The following is a 13,005-nucleotide window of genomic DNA, read 5'->3' on the forward strand; positions in this document are numbered from 1 at the left end:
CAGTGTCCCCCACGCGTTCCCGCCGTGACCCTCAGTGTCCCCCACGCGTTCCCGCCGTGACCCTCAGTGTCCCCCACGCGTTCCCGCCGTGACCCTCAGTGTCCCCCACGCGTTCCCGCCGTGACCCTCAGTGTCCCCCACGCGTTCCCGCCGTGACCCTCAGTGTCCCCCACGCGTTCCCGCCGTGACCCTCAGTGTCCACCACGCGTTCCCGCCGTGACCCTCAGTGTCCCCCACGCGTTCCCGCCGTGACCCTCAGTGTCCCCCACGCGTTCCCGCCGTGACCCTCAGTGTCCCCCACGCGTTCCCGCCGTGACCCTCAGTGCCCGCCACGCGTTCCCGCCGTGACCCTCAGTGCCCGCCACGCGTTCCCGCCCTGACCCTCAGTGTCCGCCACGCGTTCCCGCCCTGACCCTCAGTGTCCCCCACGCGTTCCCGCCGTGACCCTCAGTGCCCCCCACGCGTTCCCGCCGTGACCCTCAGTGTCCCCCACAGGTTCCCGCCGTGACCCTCAGTGTCCCCCACGCGTTCCCGCCGTGACCCTCAGTGTCCACCACGGGTTCCGGCCCTGACCCTCAGTGTCCACGAGTTCCCGCCCTGACCCTCAGTGTCCACCACGCGTTCCTGCCCTGACCCTCAGTGTCCACCACACGTTCCCGCCCTGACCCTCAGTGTACCCCACGCGTTCCCGCCCTGACCCTCAGTGTACCCCACGCGTTCCCGCAGTGACCCTCAGTGCCCGCCACGTGGGCGGCGCTGGCAGAAGGGGGTAATGGAGGGATTTAACAACAGAGTGCTAGAATTCACTCGAGTCTCCTTCTAGTGACCAGTGTGGTTATGTTTCTGTCCCCAACCAGATCACCCTCACGTGCTCATCAACGGAGTTCACATAGGGATAAATGACAATTTCCATGCTTCTACCACTTCTCACCTTCCAAACTCTTTCATGCCCACTTTGTCACCTTGCCCTTGGGGTTCCTGGGAGACTGAGCGGGGACGGGGAGACGGCTGTCTCTCCTAGCGACTGCGCTAACAGACGTGATGTGAGCTACCTGGCGTTACGGAGCGGGCGCTGGAGTTAAAGCCGTACTCACTCCCCTGTGATGGCAGAACGACGTGCAGTACCCAGAGGACACGCGAGTGGACGCGCTGTTGATGTAGCTTTCTCCAAAGCAGTAAACAAGCGTCCTGCCAGCCGAGCTCGGCGTGGCCGCTGCACTCACCGCCACGCGCAGCCGCGGACGCAGGGCGGAGACTTTGAGGAGTCAGGGCTGGTCCAAGGCGCCGGCCCTGCTGCACGGGCCCCTGCTGAACCGGGTCAGGCCGACACCCGCTGGCCTAGCAAGGCCAAGTGTGAGAGGCAGAAACAGTGGAACCACCACCAAACACACGGTCCAGTCGCCAAATATGCACTGGGCACCAGTGCGCTGCGGCCGTGGGGAGACCGGCTAGAATCTGCCTGCCTCGAGATTTGGGAATCTTTGGGAACATCACAAAGAGCCAACACCAACTCAGGTGAACTCTGGGTAATCTCAAGGCGGTCTCGCGGGGACAGAGAAGGGCTCTGCCATGGGAATGCCCCTGCGTTAAAACCGAGCAGCTCTCGACAGAGCCCCCGCCCTTCCTTCTGTCTTAGCCGTGGCTGCAGAGTGTCCGTGGATCACGTGCGCCCCAGGGCCGCAGCCAAAGCTGAGCTTTACTACCAGCATGTGTCTCCCTCTCACCCGGCACCTGCCGATCCCTGCCCTGTCCCTCTCAGAGTCCCAGCCCTTCAGTGCAGAGCTCAGTCCCAGTTAAAAAGTGACTTATCCTTGGAGGGCTGTCACCTCGGTGTGAACGAGGCTCCAGAGAAACATTTCTTGGTAGGATGAATGATCCTCCCCTAAATGTGTCCTAATCACTGGAACCTGTGAACGCTACCTCACGTGGCAAAGGGACTTTGCAAATGTGAGTTAAGGATGCTGACGTGGGGAGATTACCCGGGGTTAGTTGGTGAGCCTGATATGACCCCAGAGGTCCTTATAAGAGGGACGTAGGAGGGTCGGAGTCAGAGGAGAACGCAATGTGACAACAAGCAGAAATTGGAGTGACACGTTCTGAAGACTGAGGAAGGGGCCACAACCCAAGGCACACAGGCAGCCAGGAGACGCTGGAGCTGGCGAGGGAACTGGCTCTCCCCGCGGAGCCTCCAAGGAGCGGCTGCCCACACCCCGATCTTAGCTCAGATCGGGGTGTCCTTGGCAGAACTCTGAAGCAGACTTTGGACTTCTGCCCTCTGGAACCATAAAAGCATAAATCTGTATTGTTTTAAGCTATCAGGTTTGTGGTATTTTGTTTTAACAGCCACAGGAAACTAATAGAAGGAGAAAAACTACCTTGGAGATGAGGTTTGGGACATGGCAATGTCACCAACCTTACAAATCGGTCTAATATTTGTCAACTTCCTGCTCACATAGGCCTTCCGCACACCAAACCATTCAAAACCCATTTTGTCTGCTTCTAAGTGACAGCCTTCCTCTTCAACTACATCCATGGCTCCAAATACTCCATCGCTTGATAGATTTCTAAAGTCATAGGTAGGAATACAAAGAATCGTTGCACCTCCATTTTGCAGTCCCCTAGTCCCACCTGGGCTTAATCCTGTCACCCTCCTTTTTTTTTTGAGACAGTCTCGCTTTGTTGCCCAGGCTAGAGTGAGTGCTGTGGCGTCAGCCTAGCTCACAGCAACCTCAAACTCCTGGGCTCAAGCAATCCTACTGCCTCAGCCTCCTGCGTAGCTGGGACTACAGGCATGCACCACCACGCCCAGCTAATTTTTTCTATATATATTAGTTGGCCAATTAATTTCTATTTATAGTAGAGATGGGGTCTCGCTCTTGCTCAGGCTGGTTTCGAACTCCTGACCTCAAGCAATCCGCCCGTCTCGGCCTCCCACAGTGTTAGGATTACAGGCGTGAGCCACTGCGCCCGGCCCGTCACCCTTCTTGCTCTCGACTGCAGGCTGACCCACCTATAGTCAACTCCCGGCCTTTTGAAGGCTCCACCAGTAGGAGCAATGACACCCAGCGTGTTTACAGTGTGTTGTCCTTGGCAGAACTCTCTCCCATCCTTACCCATTTGGTTCTTACAAGGCTCCTACGAGACAGGCAGGGCAGACGTTACTAAGCCAAAATGACAGTATAAAAAACAGGTCCAGAAACTGAGCCCTTGCCTGAAGTTTCACACAAAGGGCCACCCTGGAGACTAAAAAGCATTTTTAGCTGCTACCCTGTGTCCAAGAGGGTTTCTGGGTGAGAAGGACGATCGCACTTCGCCCCGCTCCACCCCTCTAGGCAGCCTGACCGTCCAGCCATGCGAGAGAGGCTCTTCCTTTCTGCGGCTCCAGGCTCTGAGACGATCTTCCAGGCTTCCGGGCACGACACTGCAATTCTCATGGAACCAAAATGCAACTAAACAGAGAGGTTTTTTTTTCCTACCCAAGTCTCCCCAAACAGGGGAATGACAAAATCAAATCAAATTCATAGAGACCATATAAAAATTATTTATAAAGCAGCTTCAGCTTTTTAAAAAACCTCCAAGTTCTGCCCAAAAGCCAGGTGGGAGTCCCTACTTGTTCCTGTACCATCCCTATAAGTCGCACTTTTGAGAAAGATACCAAGGACATTCCGAATGCCAGCCCTGAGCCTCAGCAAACCCGTCATGACAATATTGAACTCACTTTCTTGGTAAAAGGAAATTAAATGTTTTAGCAAGACAATTGCAACATAGAATGAAATAAAAACATTTCTTTTTAGAAGGTAACTACTTGCAGCGATTTCCTAGCTCTGCCCACTGAAAAGGCCTAGAAACGAAGTTCAGTCTAACCGCGATGAGCGTCCCGCGTGCCCACATCATGGTTTTAGAAATACTGTTTCTCACCGAAAGGAACCAGGGCTCCTTGGAGCGACGGCTGCCTCCAGATTGGGGCAGGAAATGTGTCAGATGAACCTGAACATCTTGTCACACGTGAGGACAGCAAGGAAACTACCAAAAGCTACCTGAGCAGTATCAGAAGGACTCGGGAGCTGAGGTGCCCACTGGCAAAATATGGGACAATGTGAGCAGCAATAAAGGTAATAAGTGAAGGAGACGGCAGCCCCTCAAATATGCTTAAATTCTACTATCATCAATAACGATAAAAGATCAAAATATTATTATTGTGTTTGAAATAATTTTTCTTTTTTAGAGACGGGATCTTGCTCTGTCACCCAGGCTGGAGTACAGTGGCACAGTCAGAGCTCACTGCGGCCTGGAACTCCTGGGCTCAAGCCATCCTCAGCCTCAGCCTCCCGAGTAGAAGGGACTACAGGTGGGCCAACATGCCTGGCTATATTTTAAAAAGTTGTTTTGTAGAGATGGGGTCTTGATATATTGGTCAGGCTGGTCTCAAACTCCTGGCATCAAGCCATCTTCCTGCCTCAGCCTCCCAAAGTGCTGGGATTATAGGCATGAGCCACAGCACCCAGCCTCAAAATATTATTAATTGATCACTATGGCGAGACTAGGCAACCAACTCAAAATTTTGAAAGAATCAATTTTTTTTTTGTCAAGACTGTATGATAGTTGGTATTGTGCTCTTCCACCAAGAAGTACACAAGGAATCAGGCATTTAATTTACCTTCCCTATGCAAAATGTGTCAGTGGGCAACTAAAGGGCAGTTGAGGGTAAGTTTCTCTTTATAGAAATATTCCTGCTAATAAAAGAATAAGTGATAGAAGTGTTATAGCCCTAATGAACTGATATACTTAGGGACTGATCGTCAATGGCTGCTAACATCACCCAAAGACAGAAAGCCAGCCATTATGCACCTCCTAGTGGGAGAAGGCACTACCTATGAGAGAGTCTTGTCAAAATAAATCTGATCAAGTTCTAAAGCAGATCCAACTACCAATTTATAGGAAATACAGAGAAGGGAGCATGTTAAACTACATCACAGAAGATGCCTTCAGCAAAATCCAGACCCTGGGACTCTTCTCAGAACAACCTGGTTTCTTCAACAAATTAATTGCAAGGAAATAAAAGAGATGTGTGTAGGGAGGTGGGGTTGGCTATAGATTAAAAGAAAATCTAAAGTCCTGTCAACTGATCTTGATTCAAATCATAAAAATAACATAAAAACACATTTATGGCATGAGATAATTAGAAATGTGAAACAGTGATATTAATGAATTATTAACTTTTTAGGTGTGATAATGGTACTGTAGTTGTGTTAAAAAGAGTCCATGTCTTTTAGAAATGCACACTGAACTATTTAAATATGAAATATGATGCCAGGGATTTGCTTCAAAATAATGCAGGAGGTGAACAGGTGTTTAAATAAAAATAATGTTGACTATGATTTGACAATTATTAAGGCTGAGTGATTGGAACAAGGAGGTTCATTAAACTATATTTCTTTACTTTTATATGCTCAGAATTCCCTATAATAAGAAACTGAAAAAAAAAAGAGTTAAAGACTTATAGAAAGCTAATCATATAACAGTGGGTGCATTTGTCAAAACTCATAGAACAGAAACACAAGTGAACCCCGGGGTAAACCATGGACTCTGGGTGATGATGCGTCAAGGCAGGTTTGGGATTGTGCCAATGTCCCACCTGCTCCAGACGCTGATGATGAGAGGGGCTGGGTGTGTGGAGAGGGGGTATGAGGGAGCTATTTTTTGTTCAGTTTTGCTTTGAACCTGAAACTGCTCTAAAAATAAAATCTATTAACAAAAAGTTAATTGCATAACTGAAATACCTGGTTTTGATCCCACTCTTGCATGCAACACGATGGGGGCGGGGTGGGGGGACCAAAGTCTCTTATGTCTCGCACTAGTTAACTGCAGCACCCAGGCGAGTCACAGAACTTTACCACCAAAGGTTACTTACTTCCCGCTTGGAATGTCTTGGTTCCTCATGTGTGAGATCAGGAAAGCAATACCTGCCCTACTTTGCTCGCTGGCTTGAGGTGAAGATAAAATGAAATCACGTGCAAGTGTTAAAGACTGTCCTGCAGTAAGTGCTGGAGTGTCAACTGCAAGCCCATTGCCACCGGATGATTATCAGAAGGGTGCTGGGGGCACGCCCGCCCGGCTAAGGGATTTGGAGCCAACGGGAGTTCAGCTCAGTCCCTTTTGAAACTCTCCAAGGCCTTGGTTTCTTCCTCGTCCCACCTCCTCTCATGATCTCCCCCTTTCTTTCTGTGGCAAGCAGGGTGGAGCTGAACTGTAGCCAGCTCTTGGGCTTGTGCAGACGTGTACACGACAACGGCAGCTGTAGGTCTTTACAGCGGCGGTCCCCAACCTTTCTGGCACCAGGGGCCGGTTTCCTGAACATGATTTTTCCAGGGGTGGGGTGGGGGGCTCCGGTGGTGCTGCGTGGCCAGGTTTCCAGCAGGCCACCCACGGCGGGGGACGTTGGACGACTGCCACCAGGAGGTTGGGTGGGGACCTCGGCTTCTGGGAACTGCACCCACTTGTCTGTTGTCCTAACCTGCAGAAGTCTTTGTTCAAAGGAAATCTGACCCAGACCCCAACAAATCAAGGAGGCAGTGGGAGGACTGCTCTGGTTTGTGGGGCTTTGGTTCTCGCCTGGGGCGGGTTTGCCTCAGGGACCTCTAGTGGCGTCTGGAGACACTTTTGGGGTCGCGACCGCAGAGGGGTTGCTAGTGACACCTCATGGGCAGAAGCCGGGGATGCACTGAACGCCCACAGCGCCCAGCGCTCAGCCCCCACGCCTCGCCCGCCCGCTGCAGCTGCGCCGGGCTCCAGCATGGGAGAGGGGACTGCGCGCGGCCGCCCGGCTCCCGCGGGGGAGAGGGGACTGTGCTGCCGCCCGGCTCCCGCGGGGGAGAGGGGACTGTGCTACCACCGGGCTCCCGCGGGGGAGAGGGGACTGCGCGTGGCCACCGCGGCCCCCAGCGCGCGGCCGAGAGGGGACGCCCCACGGCGCTGCCCACAAGTATCTCCTGAAGGCTGGGGGTCCAGGCTCCAGCCTGCTGGTCACCCGGAGAAGACACCGCCGAGCGCCTCCTTGGAGGCGGCTCTGAGCCTTCTGCGCCTCGTCGCGCCGGCCGCCCGTGGCCCTCACGGCGCCCCGCAGCGCGCAGGGCGGGAGGCTGGGCGAGCCGGCGGGGTGGCACCGGCAGGCAGCGCGGTTCCGGCGCAGCCGCAGTCGCAGTGCGGCGGCTCCGAGCGCTGTGCGCCGCTCTCCCGGCACCGCCGGGCGCGGGCCTCTACCCGGGCCGGGCTCCGCGCCCTCCGCGGTCTGCGCCTCCGCGCCGCGCCTGCCACCTCTCCTCGTCCGGGCGGGACCTCCGGGCCGGTGGAAACCGTGTCGGCGTGACGGCCACGCGCCGGCACAGCCCTACACGTCTGGCGCGGCACTGGGCGCAGGCGGGGATCCCTCCCGTCCGCACGCGACGACTCGAGTTCCCTTACCCACAGCGAGCGCGGCGCGAGTCATCTGTTCCGCAAAGAGCTGTTTTAAACGGTTTCCTTCCTCGCAGCAATTACCTCGACGCAAGCCTCCTGACAGCAAGGTCCCCAGTCACTCAGTGAACGTGAGCGCTCGGCGGGGCGGGAGAGGCCGAGAGCTGCGGCACTCCTGCAGGAGCACTCCTGCGGGAGCATCGTCTCTCCTGCGGGAGCACCGTCTCTCCTGCGGGAGCACCGACACTCCTGCGGGAGCATTGTCTCTCCTGCGGGAGCACTCCTGTGGGAGCAACATCTCCCCTGCGGGAGCACTTCTGCGGGAGCACCGGCTGGACCGCTCCAGTTCTTGGAGGTGTAAAGGCGGCAGGCACAGTCCTGGCCGTGCGGACCTGACAGTCTAGTTGGTACGGCGTGCTCTGCACTTTAAAGGATAAATAGCAACACCAGCCCTGTGCGTGTGCTCTGAGCACGTGCTGTGGGGATCCCAGAGGGCTGAATAAGTCAGGGAAGGCTTTTTGGAGAAGGTCTTGAGGTGGGCCTGGACCACAAATCACTCCTCTGAGACCCAGATGTGGGAGACTCTTCTGAGAGCAGGACTGGCACGCAGAGCTGTCTGTGCCCTGAGGTTCCTCCCATGGATGCTCAGGGCCGAGAAAGGGACCCAGACCCTCATGAAGGACCAACGCACCAGCAGCGTCCAGGACTTAAGGAAGGGTCAGGTCAAAGAGGGCCTTGAATTCCAAGTTAAAAAGATCTTATCCCACAAGCCGGAGTAACCGAGGAGACCAACAGTTCTTACGCACTGAAGTAGGGGAGCAAAGAGAGCATTTGGGGACTGGCCCTAGGAAACCACTACCGCTGTCATGTCCAGACCCTGTGGGGAGGGGAAGTGGGGGGTGTGGGCCTGCAAGCTGCAGGTGACCATTTTCCCCACTAGGAAAAGGAACGAAGCCAACACGCGGAGCAAGATGGAGAAGAGTCCCGGCGGGGTCAGGGCCCTGAGCCCCAGCTGTGTCTCAGCCTGTATGGGATTCCCGGCGAGCCAGTTAGGGGCTCGTTTTGCCCGTGTGTACTAAGTTTCTGTTGTAGTCTGTCATTAGAAAACAGAAACAGTCTGATTTAATATATCAGTGAAAATTTGCTCTTAAGAAAGATCTAACAAATCAATTCATTCAGTGAATTTGTCACTGATAAAAGCCTAATATGTTCCTTTGCCAGCAGGATACATCTTTTAATGAAGATTAATCAAAACTTAAACCAAATGAGTGGGGCTTCAAATGGTGGAACTGTAGGTAGTAAGGCAAGAAGGATGATTATTATGCTTTTGTTAGAGGTAGACAGTAAGCCTCTTTGGCAGCTTTAGGGTTGACCATGGGCTAAGTCCAGTCTTGATCCCAGAAGAGCTGGGGTGGGTGCCACTAGGCTTGTCCACTTTTGCAAGTAAATGCGAACCTCTGCTATTGCTCTAATTGCCACTAAAATTTTCTTCCTGTAATGGGTATGAATTCATCTTTGTGTTTTTCTGGAGTAAAGAAACTGAGGCTTAAAATCCCAGCTTCACCACTTGCCTGCCTTGGGCAAGCTACTTGGTCTCTGGGAAACCTCAATTTCCTCAATGTAAAATGAGAATTATAACAACATTTACTTCTTCTTATTTTTTTTTTTTCAGAGACAGGGTTTTGCTCTGTCACCCAGGCTGGAGTGCAGTGGTGCGATCATAGCTCACTCCAGCCTCAAACGCCTGGGCTCAAGCGATTCATCCATCAGCCTCCCGAGTAGCTGCAATCACAGGTGTGCACCACCATGCCCTGCTACCATTTACTTTTAAAGTTAAAATGATACTCCAAATGTGAAAATGCTTGGTGAAAGGTGAAGTTCTGCACAAATGAGTGCCACAGTGTCGGCTCGTGGGGACCTGGGTTTCTAGGTGCAGGACAGAGGTGGGAGTGCAGGGGGTGATTACAGAGGACACAGTTTGGAAAAAACCTCTGCCTCTACCTGAGCAGTGATAATCCAAAAGAGCGAGAAGACGCTGAAAGGCGTGTCGGCTCCTCAGTAGGCTGAGGGGAGCACTGGGTGGGAGGGGCCACAGGAAAAGTTGCACAAACTGTGTGGTGTGACGGGGACCAGGACCCCGGGCTTCCCATTCTGGGACGTGTCCCCTTACCAGGTTGATGCCACTTGCTTCTACATGCTGGAGGAGGATGCTGCCCACGAGCTCTGTGTCCCACTGCACTCCTGGGTCATCTGGGAAATCCCTGCAAGGGAGAGGCATGACTTGAACATGTTTTCTCATCAGGCACAACCTTCTTCCTAAGCTCCAGTAGGTCGGTGCCCAGTTTTGTGACAATAATTATATTGAGGGTGGGTCCCAACCCTTAAGGTACTCAGATTTCAGTTAAAGAAATAAAATTTAAGCCGGGTGCGGTGGCTCACGCCTGTAATCCTAGCTCTCTGGGAGGCCGAGGCGGGCGGATTGCTCGAGGTCAGGAGTTCAAAACCAGCCTGAGCAAGAGCGAGACCCCGTCTCTACTATAAATAGAAAGAAATTAATTGGCCAACTAATATATATATACAAAAAATTAGCCGGGCATGGTGGCGAATGCCTGTAGTCCCAGCTACTTGGGAGGCTGAGACAGGAGGATTGCTTGAGCCAGGAGTTTGAGGTTGCTGTGAGCTAGACTGACGCCACGGCACTCACTCTAGCCTGGGCAATAAAGTGAGACTCTGTCTCAAAAAAGAAAAAGAAAAAAGAAATAAAATTTATAGGCTAGATGCATTGGCTCATGTCTGTAATCCTAGCACTCTGGGAGGCTGAGGGAGGGGTGGGGGGGGCGGATCATTTGAGATCAGGAGTTCAAGACCAGCCTGAGTGAGAGGGAGACCACATCTCTACAAAAAATAGAAAAAAAAAACTATTAGCAGGGCATGGTGGCACATGCCTGTAGTCTCAGCTACTCAGGAGGCTGAGACAGGAGGATTGCTAGAACCCAGGACTTTGAGGTTGCAGTAAGCTATGATGATGCCACTACACTCTAGCCAGGGTAACAGAGTGAGACTCTGTTAAAAAAAAAAAAAAGATAAAATTTACAAACATGAAACAATTAGAAATCAATGCACAAACATATACAACATATTTTTGGAGCTTTGTGTTTGTTGCTGAGAGGAAGAAACAGTATCAATGAGATAAGCCTTGGTCCACAAGTTGAGGAGACAGATGTGTTAACAATGAACCTGAACACAAGGCAGGATGATATGCACTTTATAACAATAATAGTAATAGTGCTTTAATAAAAAGTACAACATAGCAAAACCCCCTATCTACAAAAAGTAATTAGCCAGGCATGGGGGCATGTGCCTATAGTCCCAGATACTTGGGGGGCTGAAGCCAGAGGATCACTTGAGCCCAGGAGTTTGAGGTTACAGTGAGCTATGATCTCGCCACTGCATTCCAGCCTGGGCAACACACTAGATCCCATCTCTAAAAATTAAAAAAAAAAATTATAAAAGTATGATACTTCATTTAAACATGTGAACATCTTTTTAAGGAGCCTTTACAGATGAAGTTAAGTAGCTGCTTGCAAGGTTGTTAGAGTTGGATTTGAACCTAGGTTTTCTTTTTCTTTTCTTTTCTTTTCTTTTTGAGACAAGGTCTCACTTTGTTGCCCAGGCTAGAGTGAGTGCCGTGGCGTCAGCCTAGCTCACAGCAACTTCAAACTCCTGGGCTCAAGCAATCCTCCTGCCTCAGCCTCCCAAGTAGCTGGGACTACAGGCATGTACCACCATGCCTGGCTAATTTTTTCTATATATATTAGTTGGCCAATTAATTTCTTTCTATTTATAGTAGAGACGGGGTCTCGCTCTTGCTCAGGCTGGTTTCGAACTCCTGACCTTGAGCAATCCTCCCGCCTCGGCCTCCCAGAGTGCTAGGATTACAGGCGTGAGCCACTGGTGCCTGGCCTGAACCTAGGTTTCCTGACTGCAAAGCCAAGATGTTGTAGCCCTGGGGAGCCAGCTACGCCCCTCCCCGCCATCGGGAATGGGGCCTGCCACACGTCAGGAGCAGAGTCTCTACCAGAATAATCTGCAACTTTTCCGTGTCTTCACCTGGCCATTCCACAGGCCCATCTCCTTCTCCCACCTGCTGAAATCCTTCCTGTCCCTTTTTTGCACTTTGATCTATGGTGTCAGCTGACATGAGGCCAAGGCCTCAATTTGACCCTCTTTTTGGAAAATATTCACAGTCTCATAAACAGATAACCGACTCTCTCCGTTCAGGTCCTGCGGCAACACCCACAATGCTGAGAGGACATGGGCTCCCTTTGCTCCTACCAGGGAGGCTGCTGTCACCTCCCTGTGGACAAAGGTCATTAACTGACCCTCATAGGACTTGGGCAAAGGAGAGTCACTGGGCGTTTTTCAGCAGGAAAATGACACCAGCCTCAGCACTAACTAATGCTGTTATTTCCTTCCCTCCGTTGGCTGCTCTGCTAACCCCTTAGGCTGCTTCTGCAGAGGGCGGCTTTGTGCTTTTCAGAGCCCTGACTGTCAGCCACTCCATGCGGTTCTCATGGTGCTTGCAGCAAGCAGGACAGACAGCCCGGCAAGGGGGGAGGGACAGGGAGAAAGGGATGAAGTAGGACCAGGACAGAGTCCAGGCTTGTTTCCTGGAATGGAGCTGAACGTGGTGTGTAAAACATGACCTGCTGTGCTCACATGGCTGAAGGAGAAACAGATGCAGGAGCCACAGAAAATTCCCTGGAGTGACAGTAGCTGCATACATACTCCTGCCTTGGGTGCGCCACATACACGGGCCAAGGCATGGTTTAGAAGGGAGCACACCGGCGATATTCGCGTGGAGCTTCAGCACGCAAGAGAAACGGGGAGAGAGGCGGGCGGAGCCTGTTAACGCTCGGTCCTGCAGCGCTGACAGTCGAGCCCCAAGGAGCAGAAGCCGCTGGCTGCTCCATCTGCCCCCAGAGAGCTGGGATCTGCTCTGGGCGGCGGCGGGGAAGCCCCTTGGAGCCAGGCCCACAGGGGCAGGGGCTGCCCCGCCCCACACAGGCGAGGCCAATGTTTGGGGACTGCGGACTGTAAACATCTGCTCTGTGACGGGACACTGCTGACCAGGCAGCTCTGCGTCTGTGACCAAGTCCAGACTTCTTGGTCAGGCATCCAAGTTTTCCCCAGTCTACTGCCTGTTTTGATACACTTCATTTCTCTTCATTTGAGAGAGCAAATGAGATAAGGTGGGTGAGAAAGCATTTATAAACTGTAAAGCGATGTGCAAATGCCAAAACAGTGGCTGTTACTGCTGCATTAGCCTAATTTAAGCCCCTTTAAAAAAATAAAAAATAAAGAAAGAGTTCCCAGTCCTCCTTTCCTGCTCTGGAGTCCCTTGCAGAGCTCTTTGCTGGCCGCCTCTGCCAGCAGCCAGGGTTCCACAGTGGGGATTAGGCATCCAGGAGATGAGTGAGGCGATCCACTGAGGAAAAGAAACCACTGGACTTTTTATTTACATGCTTTTCTATCTGTTAAGTTTCTATTTTG

The 13,005-nt window shown here is 52.4% G+C and overlaps 1 protein-coding gene across 3 annotated transcripts in view; it reads right to left on the minus strand.

The window, feature by feature from the left end:
- The window catches only part of PIGL (phosphatidylinositol glycan anchor biosynthesis class L), an 85,325-nt gene that overhangs the window by 27,112 nt on the left and 45,208 nt on the right, over positions 1 to 13,005 (minus strand). For all 3 annotated transcript variants that reach the window (XM_075994051.1, XM_075994052.1, XM_012747868.3), the window contains exon 3: positions 9,623 to 9,713. In XM_075994051.1, coding sequence (XP_075850166.1) covers positions 9,623 to 9,713 — 91 coding nt within the window. The remainder of the gene's footprint in view (positions 1 to 9,622; positions 9,714 to 13,005) is intronic.

The sequence above is a fragment of the Microcebus murinus genome, chromosome 18, assembly GCF_040939455.1.
Source record: "Microcebus murinus isolate Inina chromosome 18, M.murinus_Inina_mat1.0, whole genome shotgun sequence".
Taxonomy (NCBI): domain Eukaryota; kingdom Metazoa; phylum Chordata; class Mammalia; order Primates; family Cheirogaleidae; genus Microcebus; species Microcebus murinus.